Source organism: Capra hircus, chromosome 11 (assembly GCF_001704415.2).
Source record: "Capra hircus breed San Clemente chromosome 11, ASM170441v1, whole genome shotgun sequence".
In the NCBI taxonomy this organism is placed as follows: Eukaryota; Metazoa; Chordata; class Mammalia; order Artiodactyla; family Bovidae; genus Capra; species Capra hircus.
In genome coordinates this window covers 86,594,782-86,617,814 of record NC_030818.1, presented here as the reverse complement: position 1 = coordinate 86,617,814, position 23,033 = coordinate 86,594,782, and the positions used below count along the sequence as shown (strand labels likewise).

Sequence of the window (23,033 nt, the reverse complement as noted above, 5' to 3'; positions counted from 1 at the left end):
CTCATTATATCCATCTTTACTCTTACGCATATTTGAGATATTTACATAATAAAATTTTTTAAATGAAGTGTCAAATACGCATTCCTTCAAATCAGCACATGTTCAGTGAGGGCCCACGAAGTACTGGACATGGTTCTAGTCACCAGGGATACAGCAGAAAGTAAAACACACAAAAGTCATGCCCTGAGCGTGCTGACATCCAGGCACATGTGCACTGGAAGAGAAACTTGCCTGGAATTTGAGAGGACACCATATTAAAGTAAAAGAAAGTCCAAGTCTTAGAACTTTCTTTTTATTTTCTGAATTAGCCTGGGCTTTCAAAAGAACTTAATTCAAATTTCTTACCTATTTGTATAACTTGTCTATTTTTAAGTTTAAAAAAGAAAAAACAAAACACAACAACTCCACAGTAGGTAATACGCATATTAGTCAAAGAAAGTGCCAGAGGATTCAGACCATCAGGCAAACTGAGAAACTAAAAACTGACCCCTGGCTGTAAGCACTACCTTCTACCACCACCCTCTAGGCGACTATACCAACAGGCCCCTGGAGTACCAGAGTGATTCCCATCTCTCTTTTGCCCGAAACAAGAATGGTAAAGAGATGAACCTGGTGAGCACCAAGACAGAAGGAATCACCAGAGCTGGAAAGACTGATCTTTGGTCAATATTTGATTCAAAACTAAAAACCAGCATCTGAATAGGAAGCTTTCAAGCACACAGGCATGCCAGATGTGTAACCGTTTTAGCAAAAACAAGTATCATCTAAAAACATATTAACAGAATACAGTTAATGCTATACGTGCGTCAAATATTTCCATATGGAAATTACGTTCATTTTTACCCTGCCGGAACTGAAATTAACTTTTGAAAATGTGACAGGATGTTCAGAAAATTACTTCCTGAGTGTTACACATTAATGCTCTCTGTGCGTCTGCTATTCTGGTGACCCAATAAAATGTGATGGGAAATGGAGAGGATTTCCTTTGTTGAGAAAAATGCCAAAGATACTGTTACTGCCTGAAAGTGTTTAGATTAAAATAGGAAGTCCACATTTCCCCCTTGTAAAGACACAAACAACTTGTTTGTATTAGAACAGATGCTTTATTAGCCACCTGACACTCATGCCTTACTTCCCATTTCACAATTTTGAACATATAACTGAAAGATTACAAATAGAACACGACACCTTATAAAGCAATTTCATGCATAAGAGAAAATTCAGTTACAAGAGATCTGCTGTGAGGTTGGGTAAGTTAGAAAATAAGCTCACTCTGCTTTTCATCCCTCTCTTTTTCTGTTAATTAGAAAAAGTAATGAAAATACATGGAGCTTGTAATTAACTGCCACTAACCTGCTGTTCTGCCTATAAGTGCCTCACGTATTTTTCTCCATAAAATTAGGTCTATCACCTTCCATAAGATGTCTTATCCCACAGATCTTTCCTATGGGATTGGCTTTATCTTTTAAATGCTTTTCTTAGAGAACAAAATTAAATGTATGTTCCATCTACATTATCATGAATCAAGACATCTAAAAAATACCCATCTCTGAACTCAGAGTTGAACTCAATTTAAAATGAATCAGGTTTTTCATTCATATTTGTCTTCTCTTTCCTTTTCCACTGCTTCCTGTATTCTGATAGCTCTTTCCACACACTCAATAATGAAAATTTTCTTCCTTAGTCTAATGCGCATCATTTTCTTTACCTCCCATGGGGTGCCTTTCTTTTAGGAACTTATTCTTTTCCTAAATCCTATAAACATTCCTTCTCTAGATGGTGCCTGATAACACAATTCCTTTTTTTTTTTTTTGATAACACAATTCCTGAACTCTTTTTCTGAGCTTTCTCTAATCCTCTATCTGTGAATTACTTCTCAATGAACAAGCATATTAACAACCCCAAGATCAGCCCTTCACTGTATCTCTTGTCCTTCCCCAGCCCTACTCACATGTGGAATCACTGCCAACATCCTGCTAAATTTATTCCTTTGACTTAGAACTGAACAAAACCCCCAAACCCTTTTTCATAGATACCACTGCAAAGCCCTATCTCACTCATTCTGAACTTGCTAACTATATTTAAAATTTCTTTTTCTTTCTTCTACTCTGACCACTGTATTTAATACTTCTGAGCTGTAATTTCATTGGTTTAACTTCTTACATAGAGACCAGGTTATACAGTCAAGCAGCTAAGATTAACAAGATGGTGCAAAAGAATCTGCCTGCCAATGCAGAAGACCCAAGAGACTCAGCTTTGATCCCTGGATCAGGAAGATTCCCTGGAAGAGGAAACGGCAACCTACTCCAGACTTCTTGACTGGCAGGCTACAGTCATGGGGTCACAAAGAGTTAGACACAACTGAGCAGAGCACAGAACAGCAGCAATTAAAGTCAAACCTGAAAATCCTTCGGGCTGCCCTTCAGTAAGTCTAAAAGAGCACGTGTGCCTCGGGTGTCGACCCACATCAGATACAGAGGGCAACCTACAACCAGGGGCCTTGTCACCGAAAACTTATCTTAAATTACCAGAATCATCCTCAGTATGGCAATGCTATGAGAGGTATTGGGAACAAATATCTTTTGAAGAAAACACTCAAGCAGTCCCTTTCAAATCGCATGCCTCATCTCAACCACATAACAGTGATCTCTAAGAGTTTATAATAACATGGGAAAACAGGAAGTGAGAAAAAAGCAAGATATTAGATCATATCAATTAAAAACAATGGAAAAAATAGAGCAAAATGGTAAAATGTGTTTGCCCTTCCCTGGTAGCTCAGTTGGCAAAGACTCCACCTGCAATGCAGGAGATCCCAGTTCGATTCCTGGGTCAGAAGATTCGCTGGAGAACGGATAGGCTACCCACGCCAGTATTCTTGGGCTTTCCTTGTGACTCAGCTGGTAAAGAATCCACCTGCAATGTGGGAGACCTGGGTTCAATCTCTGGGTTGGGAAGATCCCTGGAGAAGGGAAAGGCTACCCACTCCAGTATTCTGGCCTGGAGAATTCCATGAACTATGTAGTCATGGGGTCGCAAAGAGCTGGACACAACTGAGCGACTTTCACTTTCACTTTGGTTAATGGAAGAGTGAGTTTTCTACTTGTCTTTATTGGCCATTTTCTATAGTGTGCTTTTGATAACAGAATGTGGGAAATGGACTTCAGCTTTAAAACTGATTTTTAATTTAAGCAACCAGATTTCATCACTGCTTTCTGTTTCAATCAGTTCAGTCAGTTCAGTTCAGTCACTCAGTTGTGTCCAACTCTTTGTGACCCCATGAATCGCAGCACACCAGGCTTCCCTGTCCATCACCAACTCCCGGAGTTCACTCAAACTCACATCCATCGAGTCGGTGATGCCATCCAGCCAATAACTAACAGCAAAACCAATGGCATTCAGTAGTACTCTCTCAACCTCTAGTTTACATGACCTGTAACAGACTGAACAGTATCAAATCATACTTCTCACGTCACTTTCTTCACTCACACCTGTGATTTTGTCACAACCTTTTCAGTATATCTTTATTTTGTTCAATATCACATTCTTCCTAGCTACATAAAAGCCCACATTCATATAATGTTAAATATAAATACTCTTTGCCACTGGACCCATCAAATTTTACTCAACGCAGAAACGTACAGCAGCAATAATCAGCTGAACATCTGTCAGGCAGCAAGCACCATGATAAATGACGAAGTGTCTACTGCACACAGCTGTCTCACAAAATCATTCTTCCTTTGTAGCTCAAGAAACAGAGGCTCAGTCAGGATAAGCAACTTGCTCGAGGTCACCAAATTTGTAAGTGGCAATCCAGGAATTCAAACTCAGGTCAGATGAATCTTAAAATTCCTTCCATAATCAACTCAGAATGATGAAATGCCTTCACAATCCAGCTCCAGAACTAGCTTGTCATTTGACCTTGAACAAATGACTCAATTTCTCAGCTATCAATGAAAGGGGTGGACGAGATGACCTCAAAGCTCTTAACCTGCTCTAGTGTTCTGTGCTTCAAAAGCTCCCCCTGTTCCTTTGCAGCCTGTGGCAAAACCCTTTATTGTGGAAAACATTTCAGCATTTATCTGTCCAGTTCATGCTCTGTCTTGCCTGTCCTCTGATGCTAGAAAGTTCCCCAGATACATCTGGTACTGCCTCCTTAAACCAAGAAAATACACTGCAAATGGCACTAGAAAATCGGAATTTCTCAATTTTAAAAAAAAAGAAGAAAACAGGAACTTTGAACAAAACTATTTCTGTCACTGTCTCTAATATCTCTCTGCTTAAATGAGCAACTGAGAGGAAAATGTGATCCATCACTTTTAGGATTCCATGTGAGCACTAACATATTCAGGGCCATTTCAGCGTATACTACTGGGTCAAAGAGATCTGGGGAATCTCTGATATCAGATTAGTAAACCTAAGAGCCGTCAGTCTTGGCTTTGAATTGAACTGCATTAATGGTCCATATTAGAAGCCAAATCTTAGAAAGCAGCGGGCACAGCACTTTCAGTAGCTCCAGCTAAAAGCACAGGAAGAAAAATGATGCATTTCCAATCATTATAATGCATAAGCCCATCCTATCCTAGATGCAAAGCCAACATTCCCACACATTTCAAAAAAGGTACAACAAAAGCTCAATGTCCTTACTTTCATATTCTCCTTCTATATTTTTTTAGGAAAGAGGTTATCTCACAACAGCACCAGTAATACATCTTCTGGATGAGGCATTTCTTTTAGAAATCTGTCAGCCCTCACAAACATAATGCTTCACAGTGAAAGTGAAGTCACTCAGTCATGTCCGACTCTCTGCAACCTCACGGACTGTGGCCTACCAGGTTCCTCCGTCCATGGGATTTTCCAGGCAAGAATACTGAGTGGGTTGCCATTTCCTTCTCCAGGAGATCTTTGCGGCCCAGGGACTGAATCCAGGTCTCCTGCATTGTAGGCAGAAGCTTTACCATCTGAGCTACCAGGGAAGTTCAGAAATGCATAAGGACTGCATGACCCTAAGATTCTGTGATCATTCTGATTAGAATATACTGTCAGAGCAAAGGAACTGATCCTTATCCTGCTGTATAAAAATTACAGTCTAGCACTTATGACTCATGTTCTTAACTTTTTAACTTCACTAATGGTAGCAGAAAAAGGCAGATGCAAAAAAGCAAAATGGTTGTCTGGGGAGGCTTTACAAATAGCTGTGAAAAGAAGAGAGGCGAAAAACAAAGGAGAAAAGGAAAGATATAAGCACCTGAATGCAGAGTTCCAAAGAATAGCAAGAAGGGATAAGAAAGCCTTCTTCAGCGATCAATGCAAAGAAATAAAGGAAAAGAACAGAATGGGAAAGACTAGAGATCTCTTCAAGAAAATTAGAGATACCAAGGGAACATTTTAGGCAAAGATGGGCTCAGTAAAGGACAAAAATGGTAAGGACCTAACAGAAGCAGAAGATATTAAGAAGAGGTGGCAAGAATACACAGAACTGTACAAAAAAGATCTTCACAACCCAGATAATCACGATGGTGTGATCACTCATCTAGAGCCAGACATCCTGGAATGTGAAGTCAAGTGGGCTTTAGAAAGCATCACTACAAACAAAGCTAGTGGAGGTGATGGAATTGTAGTTGAGCTATTTCAAATCCTGAAAGATGATGCTGTGAAAGTGCTGTACTCAATATGCCAGCAAATTTGGAAAACTCAGCAGTGGCCACAGGACTGGAAAAGGTCAGTTTTCATTCCAATCCCAAAGAAAGGCAATGCCAAAGAATGCTCAAACTATCACACAATTGCACTCAATTCACACGCTAGTAAGGTAATGCTCAAAATTCTCCAAGCCAGGCTTCAGCAATACGTGAACCGTGAACTTCCTGATGTTCAAGCTCCTTTTAGAAAAGGCAGAGGAACCAGAGATCAAATTGCCAACATCCGCTGGACCATGGAAAAAGCAAGAGAGTTCCAGAAAAACATCTATTTCTGCTTTACTGACTATGCCAAAGCCTTTGACTGTGTGGATCACAATAAACTGTGGAAAATTCTGAAAGAGATGGGAATACCAGACCACCTGAACTGCCTCTTGAGAAACCTATATGCACGTCAGGAAGCAACAGTTAGAACTGGACATGGAACAACAGACTGGTTCCAAATAGGAAAAGGAGTACATCAAGGCTGTATATTGTCACCCTGCTTATTTAACTTATATGCAGAGTACATCATGAGAAACACTGGGCTGGAAGAAACACAAGCTGGAATCAAGATTGCCGGGAAAAATATCAATAACCTCAGATATGCAGATGACACCACCCTTATGGCAGAAAGTGAAGAGGAACTAAAAAGCCTCTTGATGAAAGTGAAAGTGGAGAGTGAAAAAGTTGGCTTAAGGCTCAACATTCAGAAAACTAAGATCATGGCATCTGGTCCCATCACTTCATGGGAAACAGATGGAGAAATACTGGAAACAGTGTCAGATTTTATTTTGGGGGGCTCTAAAATCACTGCAGATGGTGACTGCAGCCATGAAATTAAAAGATGCTTACTCCTTGGAAGAAAAGTTATGACCAACCTAGACAGAGTATTCAAAAGCAGAGACATTACTTTGCTGACTAAGGTCTGTCTAGTCAAGGCTATGGTTTTTCCAGTAGTCATGTATGGATGTGAGAGTTGGACTGTGAAGAAGGCTGAGCACCGAAGAATTGATGCTTTGAACTGTGGTGTTGGAGAAGACTCTTGAGAGTCCCTTGGACTGCAAAGAGATCCAACCAGTCCATTCTGAAGGAGATCAGCCCTGGGATTTCTTTGGAAGGAATGATGCTGAAGCTGAAACTCCAGTACTCTGGCCACCTCATGCGAAGAGTTGACTCACTGGAAAAGATTCTGATGCTGGGAGGGATTGGGGGCAGGAGGAGAAGGGGACGACAGAAGATGAGATGGCTGGATGGCATCACTGACTCGATGGATGTGAGTCTGAGTGAACTCCGGGAGTTGGTGATGGACAGGGAGGCCTGGCGTGCTGCGATTCATGGGGTCGCAAAGAGTCGGACACAAGTGAGCGACTGAACTGAAACTCAAGTTTGGTATAAGAACAGCTAAAAATCACTGCAAACCAGCCACTGTCAAAACATACGACCATTATCTAAGATTGTTCAAACTACAGTTATCTGATTATCTCATATATGTTTTATTAATTTTTCAGCACATATTAATCGAATGCCTACAGCATAAAAGGCACTGCTTTAGGTGGTGGGAATGTAATTGGGAAAAAAAGAAACAATATCTCTGTGTCCATGATTTTTATATCATAATAAAAAAAATACACATTCATTACATATTTATTCGTTTTCTATTTATATAAATATATAAGTAAATAAATATAAGGAAGATTTTGCGCTTCCGTGGAAAGTTATGTATAATCAAGAGTAGGGGGTCCACAAACTTTTTCTTAAAGATTTTAGGGCTTGCAGACCACAGGGTCTTTCTATCATAACTACTCAACTCTACCTTTTTGGTCAGAAAGCTGTTGTAGACAACACATAATAACTGAATGGGTGCACTGTTCCAAGGCAGTGGGCATTTAGTTAGGTGTTTAGTTTGCCAAACTCCTGGTCTAAGAGCACGCCTTTCGAGATTACCTGATTCTGATTCCATGGGACACATTTTACAACTCTGTAAACTGTAAGTAACCGACAGCAATGCAAGGTTAATTGCTAACAGTCACGTGAAAGAATTCTGTCCTGGACAGACAGCCCTCCATACCTTCGAAAAGCCAATCTATTCATTTGTACATTCCCAACTCAGTATCACCTTATTCCACGTAAATCTCTATTTTAGACTTCACCTTTGATGACGTGCCTGATTCCTTTAATAAGTTAAATGAAATTTTTAACATGTTTATTTGAGATCGATGTGAAAGTCATGACTTTCCTTTTTTCTGAAAATTATTCTTAAACAGTTTTTGCCATCTCGACCCAAGACACACAATGGACTCACCTGAAAGTGTCAGGGAGACTTCAGCACCAAGAAGAACGGCCAAGCACAGCTTGTTCCCTTGGCAACAGATGAATCCAAATGAGAGCTGCATGGACTGTTTTTCCAACTTTGATTTTCCTCTCTACTAATTCTGCGTTTGGGGCTAATTTACGACCTGTAAGTTATTTCCTGCTGCTGGCAGCAATGGCGAGGGATTTGGTCTTTTTGCTCTAACCACTTGTCAATCTCTGTAAACAGATGAGCAGTTTTCAGAGATCTGTTCTCTGATGGGTGAGAGAAAATGGAGACTCTGGTCTTTTAGCCTTTTCCATTTTGTAGGGCGTTCTAAGTTAATGATAGGAGCTAAGATGTTATGCTGAGCAAAATGATAAGCCCTTGGAAGCTGTCAAGGAGAAGAGTGATAGACTCTGACTGGTTGCTTTTACATTTTATCATCACTATTCTTGGCCATGTTAGGTTGCATATGGAATTCGCTGACCAGGTGTGGAGCCTGCACCCCCTGCAGTGGAAGCGTGGAATCTTCACCATCGAACCACCAGGGAAGTCTTATTTTTATATTTTAAATTAACCTGGCTGTTGTATGAAAAACAGAATGCAAGAGAGACAAAGCCAGAGAGGAAGGATCTGATAAGAGGCCATTAAGGTAACCCAGATGAGTGGCAGAAGCAGAAGTACTGGAAAATGGCTGGATCTGAGCCAATACTGGAAAAAGAGTTGACGGAGGTTTGGATGGACCGGACAAGGACACGCGAAGAGGAAGAGGCCGGGCGAGGAAACACAGTTGTGCCTATGCTCTGGGCCGAGGAACTGAGTAAGCAACGAAGTGAGAAGAGGGGCGGGTGGGGAGCTGGGACCAGGCATTCTGCTGTGGACACGTAACTAGAGGGCACCAATGAGACGTCTAGCGGAGAGGTCTCCACCTCCACGGCCCAGCAGACTGGTGGGTATGTGACTCTGCAGCTCCGAGGGGAAGGAAAGGCTGGAGACAGAAGTTTGGAAGTCCAGAGCACACAGGTGTCCCTACGGAGCCCGGGGGACAGGTGAGCTCCGAGGGGAGAACAAAAAGACAAGGACTAAGCCCCAGCACCAAAGGGAGAGCGCCGAGGCTCAATCACTGGGCCACGAGAGCAGGAAAGGCCACGACAGCAGACTGGCTGAAGGGCGAACTGGGCGGCGGGACGACAACCAGGAGAATGTGGCCTCCAGACGCCGGCGCGGCCTGGCCGAGGGGGCTAAACGCCACCTAAGTGATCTGCAGATGAGATCTATTTTATGGGAGAAAGCACGACTGCCTGCACAACGGACTCTGCACGAAAAGCAGAACCTTCTGTCGGCCAAAGTTCTCTCTGCCGCCTGCCTCGTTTCCAGAGACTTTCACCATCTTGCCCCTAGAAGTGTGCTGCTATAAAAGACCAAGTCCCTAGCCCCAAACTTTAAAACGAGGAAGAGAGTATCTATATAAAAAGGAGACACAAAATACTCTGTAAGGTACTGTCAAATATAACGCTAAACTAAAACAATGTATTTGCCAAACGGATAGCTGATAAAAATACGTTATCATCTTATGAGGTGAAGGTAAGGAGTAACTGCTAGGAAGCACCATGTAACTATGCCCTTGAGCCTTCTGGAAAATCATGCCAAAACATCCCAAGCAGTAATGCCTTCCCTGGTGGCTCAGTGGGTGAAGAATCCTCCTGTAATGCAGGAGACACAGGAGACACGGGTTCAATCCCTGGGTCATGAAGGTCCATCCCCTGGAGAAAGAAATGGTGATCCACTCGTTTTCCGGCCGGGAGAATCCCCATGACAGAGGAGTCTGGCGGGCTACAGTCCATGGGAGTCACACAGAGTTGGACATGACTGAGCACTCCCATCCCAAGCAGCAATGCCTCTGGGAGGATGTGTGCTTGGGTGTTACAACCAAGTGAAACAAGTGTCCTTGAGATTTTATGCTTCTTAATATATAGTCATCTCTCTTTGCAAAGAGTTCTGTACATTTCATGCATTATGCTGAATAAGTTTCAGTGTTATTTCTTAAAAAAAAAACAAAAAACATAAGCACTGGTGTAAGTAAATATAACTCTTTATGTATTTAACTCTGCCCTATGTGCAGGTACTCTGGTTCCAAGAGTACTTTCCAAATTTAAAAAATTGAAGTGTTTAAAAAAAAAAATCATACATCCTCAATCAATTGACTTTTATTTTTCTAATTCAAATAGCTTCCTAATAAACAAGTAATTATTCTTTTTCTCAAGTTTACGCATTCACGTGTGTGTGTATACGCGTGCTAAGTCGCTTCAGTCGGGTCCGAGTCTTTTTGACCCCATGGACTGTAGCCCTCCAGGCATCTCTGTCCATGGGATTCTTCAGGCAAGAATACTGGAGTGGGTTGCCATGCCTTCCTCCAAGGGATCTCCCTGACCCAGGGATTGAACCTGTGTCTCTTACGTCTCCTACACTGGCAGGTGAGTCCTTTACCACTCGCGCCACCTGGGAAGCCCTTACGCATCCATACACATTCTCAAACGTGCCAGTTATCACGTGTCAGTCATGTGTGGTCTCGGAGCTCATTGACCCACGGGGCCTTGGAGCCCAGAAGCATCTCCAACAGGAACAGTACTCCGCACTGGCAGGAGTGGGCTGGGTGCCACGGGACTTGGATTCCATCTGGAGTCCATGCAGTTGCCAAAGGTGTTAATTAGGAAGAACTAACCTACGATTAAATTATATTTCAGAGGAACCCAAACTTGAAAAACTGTTTCTGGCATTAGTCCTGAAAGCTGCAGCTGAATTAAGCCCTGGAATTTAAAAAGCAAACAAACAAAAGAACAGATCCTGGTCTCTCAGAGACAGAAAAAGAGAACACTGAGAAAATGGGGAATGAGCTGGAGAAAACGTATTTGGTCATAAAAGACTACCTAGCTATTGGGATAAGTAAGTGGCAGAGACTATATAAATCAGGAAGAGCATTTACTTTAAAAAGATTTCACGTACTCAAGAAAGATGGTATAGGGTAGATAGGCAAAAATTAACAAGCTGAAAGAACATTAAGCTGTCTTCATTTTCAGCACAGCCTAAAAGCAGGGGGGAAAAAAGTTTTCATACCTGGTTTATAAGATGTTAATACAAATCGTTGTCCAAACCGCCTATATTTGGCATGAATTGCATATTCAACACACACTTCTCTGGTTCTACAGGCCTCAAATAAATCTCTGTGAAAAATGTCAGCCTGGTGAGTTTGATAAAATCTTAGCAAAGATGGCAGGCTTTCAGACCCCTGGGCTCTTTCGCTCTGGAGTGTCACGGAGAACAGGTTCCAAGTAAAGATAAGTGGCACCATAAACCCTCCCGGTGTGCGAGGCAGCAGGGCAGAAAGATAGGTTAGGGAGGAACACTTAGGTACAAGCTGCTGCACAATGTTCAGCTGAGCAAGAACAACTCTGCACTGACCGTCCACATGTGCAGCAACCTGGGAGCAGTCTCTGGGTGGCTTTTTTACTTCGCTTGGTTACATGTGAACTACAGAGTTGACACCAAGAAGATCTTCTAAGATAAGCTAACACTGATCGAAAAAGCTGCTTCTCACCACCTGGCCAGCAATGGGTCCCCTCTTGTGTGAAGCTCCCAGTGCTTGGAACAAAAAAACCCAGCCTGAGAAATGGATCCAGACAAGCAGAAGTGAATGGGGGTCTCCTCCAGTTCTAAGTCTATCATCCCCTTTCTCCTCCTGGATTCAAGCAGTCACTTCCGTGTCCACACATTCACCAGGGAGAAAGCGGCTGTCTCCTGTGGTTCTTTCCTCTCCTTTCCTCCCTACATCCAGGCAATGACCAAGCCTATCTTACAACTGTTGTCAACGGTCCCAATTCTGCCTCCACTGCCACCATCTTTGCACAAGCTGGTGAAATGGCCTTCCTGCAAAAACAGAACCGCCCCACCCTGCTCCACACCGAGGGGCGTCCAGCCGGAGGCTCCTCATCAGCTGAGCAGACTCCCGATCCGGCCTCAACACTCTACTAAGTGCTCATTCTCCCTCCCACTGGTGGACTCTACACTCTTCTTACACGAGGAAGGGCTCTTCGACACGAGACATCAAGAACTTGTAGGCAGATGCTGAAGATCAAACCACAGAACGCCCTCTTGAGAGGAAGACAGAGAGAGACCTCTTCCAAGAGAAGTTCAGGGAGGGGCAGGCTGATTTAGTCTTCCTCTCCTGAGGTGCCCAGATGGGCTGACACTGTGAGAAGACTCAGTGCTGGACTGAGGGAAGGCTCTTCTTGTAACAGACACAAGTCTTTATCGGCGGACGCCTCTGGACATGCTGGCTGGCTATTCAAGGAGGATAACCTCCTGGAATCACTGCCTGCCAGATCAGACTTCTCTGAAACTACCCTAGAACCTCCCAAGCCCCAATTTCTAAAGGGGAGGTCTGGCAAAGGTAACAGAGGGACCATGTCTCTCCTGCAGATCACCACAGCCTGTTCTTGCTGCTTCTGGATTAGATCTGATCTAATCCATTCTCCTGGTGGCAGCCAGAAGTTAATAATCCTTCAGAAATGCAGGTCTGATCCTATCACTCTTCCACCTGCACCACCACACCCAGCCCATGGAAGGTGGAGCATGCCTTCAGCCAGAGCCACCCCGTCCCTCAAGGGCAAATGCCCAGCCATGTGTGTTACCTTCTTCTGGATCTCGGCAGATAATGTTCCCTTTAGTTCCAAGACCGTTCTCCCATTCTGCACCCCACCCTCTTCATCTAGAACACAGAACCAGCCTTCCAGTTGCTCCTCGGAAATCAATTTCTCTGGAAGGTTTCTCCAAGTATCTGCCATACTTCCCACTAGTTTCCAGTTCTAGGTTCCTTACTTCAGTTAAGAGTGTTCATCATGCTGACCGGAAACTGTCTACTTTCTTGTTTTACTTTCTAATAATGAGCTCTTCAAAGAAACAGGTAGTACCCTATCTACTGTTACACTGTCAACCTACAGCACTGGGCCTGACACAGCTGATACAAGCAATAAACAGTTACTGATTGAATGAAGACAAAGATACATAAACTAACAGGAAAACGGAGGCAGTATCTCTGAGAGGCCGGGGAGAAAAGGAACAAATGACAATTTAGGAAAATGGAAAAGCTGCTGTTTGAATGACCTTCATTTCACCATCAACCAAAAGAAACATCCCAAAGTGCTTTCAACAGCATATCAGGTTCCTGAAGCCATAGAAAGTCAACATTAACAGAATATCTTTTTTTTGGGGGGGGAGGGCGGGGGGACATACACATGTTTGAACTATTTCAAAAGAACCATCATAAATATGAAGAATCTTCATAACTGGAGGCTAACACTGATCACAGAGAGTTTACTCCCCCAAACATCTGATCTTCTACAACCCCAATGCTCTTCTCTGCAGATCTCAGAAAAGGAGATGTGTGCTGACCAGAATCGAAGGCCAACTTTGCAGTACAGGCTTTTCTGTTTAGGCATAGGTAGGGATGAACTGAGAGAAGTGTCTGGCATATGTAATGGAAGAATGTTTTAAGGAAGGAGAAAAAAAAAAAGGGACAAAATAGCAAACTGCATGCCATCACGGATCACAGCAATCTAAGATGGTTTCCTATACACAGAACCCATTTTTAAAAGACAATGCAATGACTGAAAGAGTCCTAGACTTTTATTTTAGAGGATTAGGTCTCTTGATCACTAATAGCTGGAAGTTTAAGATTCTGAAACATTCTGAAACAAAAAACAAATGTAAATCTGAAGAATAAAGACGAATTTCTACTGACGATTTTTAATGGGATGTTAAATAGTTTCCCATAAAAGAATGGTTAAGCATTTATTACTTTATTGGCTCCAGGAAGCACAGTGATTTGACAAATGAGCCACTGTGTCTAATTTAGACAGCCACAGGCCCAAAGTCCCTCGACACAGCCAGTTTAAAAATACAGTGTCTTTCCTTGTTCTATTTTTACCGTAACTCCTTTTTGTATCACTTACCGGAACGTAATAGATGCCCATCTTGGGGGCTTCATTGGCAGTAAGAAGCATTCCTAAAAATAAACATAATGAAAAAGGTAAACATAAGGGAAAAGAAAAATACTCTTCCTACTTGCTTTATATTTTGAAATGAGTGAAATGCTCAGAACATGATGAACAGCAGAAAAGCCAGACCAGTGGCCAGGCACCCTCGGAGTCAGGCTGTGGGCTGTGGTCCCTGACCCTCCCGGATGGGGCGTCTGAAGTATCAGAAAGACCAGCTTCCCCATCTGCAAAACGCTAAGGCTGTATCAGCTAAGTGATTGAGCAGTTCCCACAGAGAAGGGCCACCATTTTTAAGGGGGTAAGTTTTAAGCTTCAGACACACCAATAAAAGGTAGCTTTGATGCACTATTATGTATTATGAAAGTTAAGAAAGGTATCTTTCTGTTATTCAGGAATCCAAGAACTAAAGTAAAGCATTTCCCACAAAATGTCATAGCAAAGTAGTTCCTTATGTTTGAATTAAACTTTACACCTTAATAGAAAACAAAATGGCTTAAGAGGAATGCTACGTTGTAGCTACACTAGAAAAGACCCAGACAGAATCTGACAGCCTTTACCAAAATGATTCACCCAGAGTGGTTGATAATTTAGTCCAGGGATCAGCGTTCTCAGAAAGTGAGAATGGAGTGAGGGACAGCCTGTAGCATCCAGCGATGGCTCCCCCTAACCCCAGGAGCAACAGTAACGAATCTACTATGCTTCGGCACAGAACCAGGGCACTCAGCTGGCTCAGCCCTGGGCTCAGGTCTCTGCCACACATGCAACCCAGTCTCCAACCCCACCCCGCAGGGGCTCTCGTGGCAGCTCCGATCCTCTCTGCCCTGTTCCAGAACGATGCACCGAAGCAAAACTAAAGTCAGTCCTTTGTCATTTACAAAACACTACTGCGTACTCTATCTTGGTGAAGATGTGACGACTCTCCGATGCAAGGACTATCATCCTTATTTACAGATCAAAAAGTGAAGCTCATATGTACTGAGTTACGAGTGCTGAGCAGAACATTCAGAACATTACAAGCTAGAGAATTTAAGAGCAAAATTTCAGTCAAGAGCTCTTGTTTTTAAATACCTTTACATATCAACTTGCGTTACCTTCATTTAAAACATGTATTTGTAAAATACAACAGAAAAATCCACAGAAAGCACACGTTTGGATTACCAGACCCCCGACCCAGGGATCAAACCCAGGTCTCCTGCAAGGCAGGCAGCTTCTTTACTGTCTGAGACGCTACGGAAGCTCACAGTCCTAATTAAGTACACCAAACGTTAAGGATGGTGATGTAATTCTGTGATTTAAACAGTACTTTTGTGCTGCTCTTCTGTTAACACAAAAGCTTGCCAAAGGGATGCTCTTCAATGCTGTTAACAGAAATACGACGCTGAGGTAGAGGAAGTTCGCTGATAGGCAGAGAGCAGGAGCTCAATGCTCTGCCGGCAAAGCCATGCTGTACACATCAAGTCCAAAGGGGGAGTGAGTCCTGAGCTGGAACCAACCTTCCCCAGAAAACACACACACCCTTCACCAGAACATACACACACACACACAACCTTCACAACACACACAGAGCTGAGGAAGCAAGACACACAAACACAAAAACACACACACACACTCCCTCACTCGCTCGAGGAAGCAAGAAATGTACGTCTAAATGAAAGTCAAGTAAGAATCAGACACTTTCTCCTAACTTGTAGCCTCCACAAACTCTTTCATGAGGAAACTTTTTCTGTCCCGGAGAAAACTGCTCACTGAAATTCACCACAGGAAGAAACCACCTCTACTGACCTGCACTTCCCAGGTCTAACAGCACCATCAGAACTTCTCCGAGACCTTTAGACAGGGTTAAAGAAGAAGGTCTGGAGATTGAAGAGACATCTTACAACCAGAAAGAAGGCTCCCAACAAAGACGTTCCCTAAGCCCAGGTTCCCTGGCTCAACCCTGAATATTCAAGTGAACACTTTACAAGGAGACACACCACACCTACCAAACAGACCACAGAAAAGGCTGGGCTCTAATTACACAGAAGAATCCAGGCCAGATGCAGCAGGCTGTTTCCCACAATGAGCAGGACCTCACTTGACCAAACATGGACAACAACACAAGCTGACCTACCAAGAAACCGAAGTCGGGACAGTTGGAACCGAAACGAGTTATAAAAGAGAAAACAGCCTCACACAGCCCAGGGAACACGAGGAGTTTCTAACAAGAGGGAAGCAGGAAAGTCAAGCCAGGGATGGAGTTAGTTCAGCAGAAATTAAGACGATCACAGGTAAAAGGCGAGAAGAGGGCGAAGTACCAGGCTCAGGCACTACCTCCACAGGTGAGAAGGTAGCTCGGGAAAGCGAGACCATTTGCTCAAGGTGACCACTGCACTGATTCCAAAGCCCGTGTAACATGGGACTCTAAAACTCCAATGACAACTAAGATAGAGTGAAAAGACTTCTTGCATGATCAAATAAATCATTAACACAGATATAAACACCATACAGTAACATGACAAATGTATTTAATAAGAATGTCAAACTGAAAAGCAAGACAATTACACATGGTGACAATTTAAAGCACACAAAAAAGTGATTTATAAGACAAGAATCTCTGGGAATTCCCTGGTGGTCCAGTGTTTAAGACTCCACTCTTCCAAGACAGGGAGTGCAGGTTCGATCCCTGGCTGGGGAACTAAGACGCCACAGGCCACTCAGTGTGGCCCCCCAAAAGAATTCCTCTAATGGAAGGAGTAATGACACTTGTGAAGAGATTGTGAGATTATGGCTTTTCCTTTAAATTTCCTTACAAGGGGGCGAGAGAGAGTGAGATGGTTGGAGGCATCACCGACTCAATGGACATGTGTTTGAGTAAACTTCGAGAGACAGTGAAGGATGGGGAAGCCTAGTGTGCTGCAGTCCACAGGGTCGCCAAAAGTCAGATACGACTGGGCAGCTGAACAGCACCAACAATAAAAATAGGAACCTTGGAAGAGAAGGCAGAGATCGTTAGCACTGAGGAGGAGCACATAGCTCCAGTGTGGACAGCAGAGCGTAGGACGCAGTGAGCTGAGTGGGGGCCACAACGTGGCCCCCAGAGACATGCAGAGAAGAAATCTCATCTGTCCAGGCTTTGGGGGCGAAGGACTCAGGAAGGTCACAGCTCAAAATCAGAAACACTACTCAAACCAGGACAACTCAAAGCGTGCTCCCCGGGCCAGTCTGAAAACTGCTATCAAGCTTTCCGTTGAGTACAGAAACTGAAGAATTTAGAAACCTGTATAGTGACTCGACCTTGCAGCAAGTTCCAAACATGTGACCCTTTTCCTACTAATTCATCTTTATGATATTTAACAAAAGTATCCACCTGCAATGGATTGGAAATTTAAAAACAAAACAAAAAAACATAAAAGGCTGGTCCTTCACCAGATACATCTGAGAATCACTGCCCGGAAATGGAGGGCATCGGGTCATAGCTGGAGCGGCTGAGAGCAGACAAGCTGGGCAGAACTGCCCTGTGCTGGAGGAGAAAGGACAGGACACGCCTTTCCATGCGGTCAACTCCTACAGAAAGCGGGGAGCCTGCGGTTTTACTACACATGGCGCCAAGCTAGTGATGGGCCACATCTTATTTCTAGGCAGGCTACTGGGAGGCTACTGAGAGAATAAAAGGTGACTTCAGGTCTGATGATACAGACTGCCTCCAGCAGGCCTAAAAGCAGGTGAAAAACAGCCTGGATCACTGGTACAATTCTGAAGCCTGAGTAGCCTTTCTGAGTGGACATCTCCTTTTCCTTCCCCCAGTGGTTCTGGATTCCACAGGTTGGGCTGGGGCTCAGCAAGCACTGCGGACCAGGGTCGTGGGGCCGCGACCTCAGTTTCCCAATCTGCAGGCCAGCACCCAACGTGGAGACACTGCATGAGCAACTAGAAGCTGAGGCAGCCACAAAAGCAGAACAGTTTCTCAACGTTCTGAGCAGTCTGGGTATCAGAAACACATGACAGAACAGCAATCAAGATTCAGCTTTAATTACTCCAAAATGAGTAAGTGAGAAGATAAAGAATGCTTACACTCATAGTGATGAAGCAAAAAAACCCAACCAACAATGTTAACGGGACAGGAGAGTAAAGAGGGAAAGACAGCAAAACCTGTGAACCAACCACGCTCGGTCCCAACCCTAAGACAGCCGTGGAGGGATGTGCCTTTTGGGGCTCGCCAGCTTGTGAAATAAATCATCTGGCTACTGTTTGTGTTTGATTAAGCTCTTATAAGCTACCTGACAATAAAGTCACTCTTCTGACCAAAACACCATCTTAAACGTTCTACCTCCAGGAAAGCATCCTGTGTAACAGAGAGAACTGCTGGCCATCTAGGCAGAGCCATCACGCTTCTCCTTGCTTGTTCTGGGATGACCAACAGGATGGGAAACAACATGGAGAACCCGTCAGCCCTGAGCACCACCCTTGTCCCAAATATTTAACCCACAGTGCACTGGGCTGTTAGATTTCACTTCTATTTTAGAACAACAAAAAATACAGGGGCCGGAAGAACAAGTAAAGGACACCAGGAAAAATAATCACAGGAATCCAGGATGCAGAACATCTTAAGAGACTACAGACCTGATGGTAGAAAACTCAAGTGCCGTGGAGGAAGGGGAAGAAAGGATGGGAGAGAATTCCTGATTGAAAGAAGTGGAAGACACAACAACTAAATGTAATCCACAACCTTGCTGATAGACTAGTTTCAAATAAACGGGCTTAAAAAGGCATTTGGTGGACAAGCAGGGGAATGTGAAAAATGAAAGGTATTATTAGGAAAGGACTGCTTTCTTAAATGGGGTAACAGTATTTCTGGTACCAGAAGAAGGTTTCTACTCTGGTGAGATTACAGTCACATTCCATGCCTGCAGTTGACTCTCAACACCTTGCACCTTATCAGTATTCTATACTATCAAAGCCTTCCATGTCTGGACTAGCCCTGCCCAACAGAAATACTGTGCAAGCCACATAAGTGACTAAAAATCTTCTGGTAACACACATTAAAAAAAAATTTTTTTAACAGGTAAATTGGAATACATTTTTATTAACCAGTAAGTCTAAAATATTTTCACTTTAATATGTAATCGATACAAAAATTAATGATCTACATCACACTCTTTCCTGTTTTGTGGTACATCTAAAGTCTGGTGTGTATTTTATGTTTAGAGCATGTATTTCAGATTAGTTACTCCGCAAGTTCTCTGTGGCCACAGGTGAGCACAAACCAGTCAGCACACAGGTCAACAACTTTCGTCACCATCTGTACTCTTCAAACCCCCACTCCTTCAATCCAACTAACCTCTTGTTCTAACTTCAGTTTCACCCGATTTTATTCACCTTTGTACCTAGCCCAAACCCCATTTTAGACCACTCAGCACCTCAACCTAGGACCCCAGCACCTTCATTAATTTCTGAATTCATCACAATTTGACTCACTCCTATTATAAGAAAATTCTCCCAACGATCGCAGATGAAAAGCTAATTACAAAGGTTCAGGGTTTCTCATCTTTTTCAGGAGAGCACCCTGTAACTTAAGAAAGTGCACAGGCTCCACGATCAGGGGAGGCTCGCTCCAACTGAGCCTCTGCCGCACAGCGGCCGGGTGACCAACCCTGGGCATGTATCTAAGTTTCCCTACCTCCAAAGATGCAAAAGGGAAGGAAAGGAGAGGGGAAAGGAAGGGAAGGGGGAAAGGAAGGAAAGGAATGGTAAGGGAGTCACTAACTCTTCCACATGATTAAGTGAAACCACGACGACATCCAGACCCACAGCACAGGGCCTTCCTGCCCCTTTCTGCCTCCACTTCTGCGATGCAATGCTCTGTTCACTGAGCAATGCCTGGGCAATCACTTCTCTCTACTTCCATAGCTGCTGGTTCCTTCACTGTCACTCTGTCGGCCTCTCCGCCGGCTCTTCCCTCTCACCTCCCTTTCCATGGACTCAGGTCCTGCTGTCTTACGGTCTCTCCACTTTTCATCGGTAACTGCCTGCACTGCCACTTCTTCTGTGATGACCTCTATTTACATGTCTTAAAATTTTATGTCTGCAGACCTGCTTTCCTCGGGCCACGCTGCCTACTGTGCCCTGGACGTGGCTCCCAGGATGAGGCTGTAGGTCAGGGCGGGGATCCACAACCACTTGGGAAGCAGGTGAAAAATAACCCATTTCGGGGCTCTCCCCCAGACGCTCTGAGTCTGCACACCTGGTATGGGGCTGAGGAATCTGTACTTCTTAAAAAGCTCCCAGGTGATATTGGTGGGCAGGCAGGTTGGACACCCTCTGCCAGACACCGTCACTGCCTCACTGCCGCCTCAGACTCAGATGCTCAGAGAAGACAGCACCATCTTTCTCTCCGAGTCTGCCCTCTCTCCTGTGCTGCCGACCTCAGCTCTCCGTCTCTCTTCCTATTCGTTTTAGCCCAAAACTGATCTACCTTCTGCCCAGTGGACAGAACCACCTTCTGTGAGAATGGCCTGCATCAGTCCTGACCACAGACAGCACCCAGCCACTCAGCATGGTCACTCTGGGGCCCACACCCTGCACACCACCTGCTTCCCACCCCATTCCTCCCACAGACCCTGCACTCTGGCACACGGGGCTCCTCTTGCCCACCACGTCTCTCACCCAGCACCCACACTCAGTGTCAGCGAGGACCTCCCCTCTGCCCTCCTCTCGCTCCTCCGCCTGGAGCCCCTCGCTCTCCTGCTGTCACAGGGCCAGCGTGCACCTCCGTAGCAGAACTTCTCCTGTTTTGCCTGGTATCCCTCCATCAGAAGTATCTGTGTGTGTCCGTCCTCAGGACACAACCCTGCGGGAGAGTGAGAAGTGTTCTCATTTTCTCTCCTTCCCCAGAATTCTTCAGATTTGCTTGAAGGTAGTATTAAATCTCGAAATCTACCAGGTACTTTACAGAAGAGCCAGCAACACAGAATATACTCGACGTCTGGCTTCGCCAGCCTTGTGTATCATCAGGCAACTCCGGCCTCCTCCAAATCCCTAACCTCAATCTACACAAAATTACTAATCCCATAAAAGAGCTAAAGTGCACACTAAAATAGCACCTTGCCTGCCCCGACCCACAGAGTGCCACCAGCTTCTCCTAACAGCTAGGCTGGCTGGGGGCTGAGTCACTGAGCGTGTCACTTTCTGAAGCATCCACATCACTTCCTGTTCTTAATTTTGCAAGTAAATACAATATCTAAAAACTGTCTTAACTGAGCCAAACCCTGTCTTAAGAAATGAAAAGAGTTTAAAACCCTGTAAAGCAAAGCCTAGATTCATCTCACAGAATGGCCTGCTGCTCCGTAGTGCATACCTGAGTTGGGGTAGAGGCAGACATCATTAAGGTCATGTTCTGGCTCCAAGGAAGTAAATATTTTTCCCTAAAAGAGTAAGCAAAAGTGAACTGTTAAAACAGTTAAAGGAAGACAACTTTTGGCAATGCGATATACAGGAAGTAAGCTGGAGACATAACTCCATTTATCCTGCTTACGTGAGAAAATAAAGTCACCTAACAGAAATCACAGAATTTAAGGTTAAAAAAAAAAACACTTAGAGAATTTCTTTTATCAGTTTATCAAATCCTCTCATTTTAGAGAGGAAGAAACCGAGGCTCAGTAGGGAGAACTGACTTTCTTTGGAAAATAAATACAAACTTTTAAAGATAATGTCTACACAACAGGCAAGGGTAAAGTTTAAAATAAATCTGTACGTCAACTTAAAAATGTCCATAATCTGGAAGACACACCCTAGTTAAACTTGTCCTCAAAGAAACAAAGAAGAGATAGTCAATACGGTAAAATGAGGCTGGTATCTGCCATCCTGTGTTGCTAGGATTTGAGGAGGATCAAGTAAGATAACGAATATAAAATAATTTAACAAAATGCTATAAATACATAAGGTGCTAGTTATTATACAGTGAAGGGTAAAATATTTTATTTTAAATGTGGGGGAAAATATGCTGTATTTTTTAAAATTAACAGAAATTAAGTGAAAGAAAAAAGAAGATAATAGATGGGAGTGGGAAAGGGTGATGAGAAAGATAAACAAGGAGAGTGAGTCAAGCAAAAGCAAGTAATTTGGGTGTTGGTCAAGAGGGCGTATTCAGTCATTACAACAACGCCAAGGTAAAACTTACTGTAGCAACTACAACATGACTTCAAGACCTGATGTTGAAAATGTCTGCCAGCTCTTGCATTTATTAACCCATTATTAGAGGCTCCATGGCGGCGGGGGAGAGGAGGTATTAAAAAACTAATTTCGTGCTCCATGAAAAACAGCAGCAAGGTTCTAATTCAAGACAGACAGTGAAACTCACAGTTACCTCCCTTTTGTCTCAAGTTTCCAATGAAACGAAAAATGGAAAGAGAAGAGGAAAAAGGATGGGGAAATCGGAATAAAAACAGCACAGAACAAAAAAGAGACAGTACCACAGTTCGTGAAATCCACGCTGGGGAAAACTATGCCCATTGGAGGGCTGGGAAGGGGGCATTCCGACTGGTTAGTCATCACCTTTAGGTAGGATGGGAGCCAGGCCATGGAAAACTTACTCTACCAGTGTGTTAGGAACTTTCAAACATGAGAAGTCTGCATTTGTAGAGGTAAAAAGAAATGTTTTAAAGTACACTAGTTTGGATTATCAGAAAAGAGTAGAGAAAAATTCAGGCCTAAGACACCATGAACATTCAAGAAAGCCCTCAAAACCCTCCAAACTCAAAGCGAGACAGTTGGCTCCTGGGCAATGAAGCATCAGGGGAATTCTTCCGAGGACTGATGAGAGCCAGAGGCCCTTCCTTTTCTCTGTAAGGAAGTCTCAGGAGGGCCCGAAAAGGTGACGGGGCTTGAGAGACAGGACACGCCCCAGGGATAACTCAGTCTCCACAAAGATCCAGAGGAAAACACGGAGCAGAGTAAGGTCAGTACTTTGAGAGCTGACAAGTTGTCCCAGCAGCCAGAGATTCCCATCAGCAGCTGACCTGTGATGAGGCTGCTGGT

General features: G+C 43.8%; 1 protein-coding gene across 1 annotated transcript in view; it reads right to left on the bottom strand.

Moving 5' to 3' along the window:
- The window catches only part of NOL10 (nucleolar protein 10), an 89,773-nt gene that overhangs the window by 45,095 nt on the left and 21,645 nt on the right, over positions 1-23,033 (bottom strand). The window contains exons 12-13 of the mRNA XM_005687007.2: positions 21,355-21,421; positions 13,977-14,029 (exon numbers count right to left, since the gene is read on the bottom strand). Coding sequence (XP_005687064.2) covers positions 13,977-14,029; positions 21,355-21,421 — 120 coding nt within the window. The remainder of the gene's footprint in view (positions 1-13,976; positions 14,030-21,354; positions 21,422-23,033) is intronic.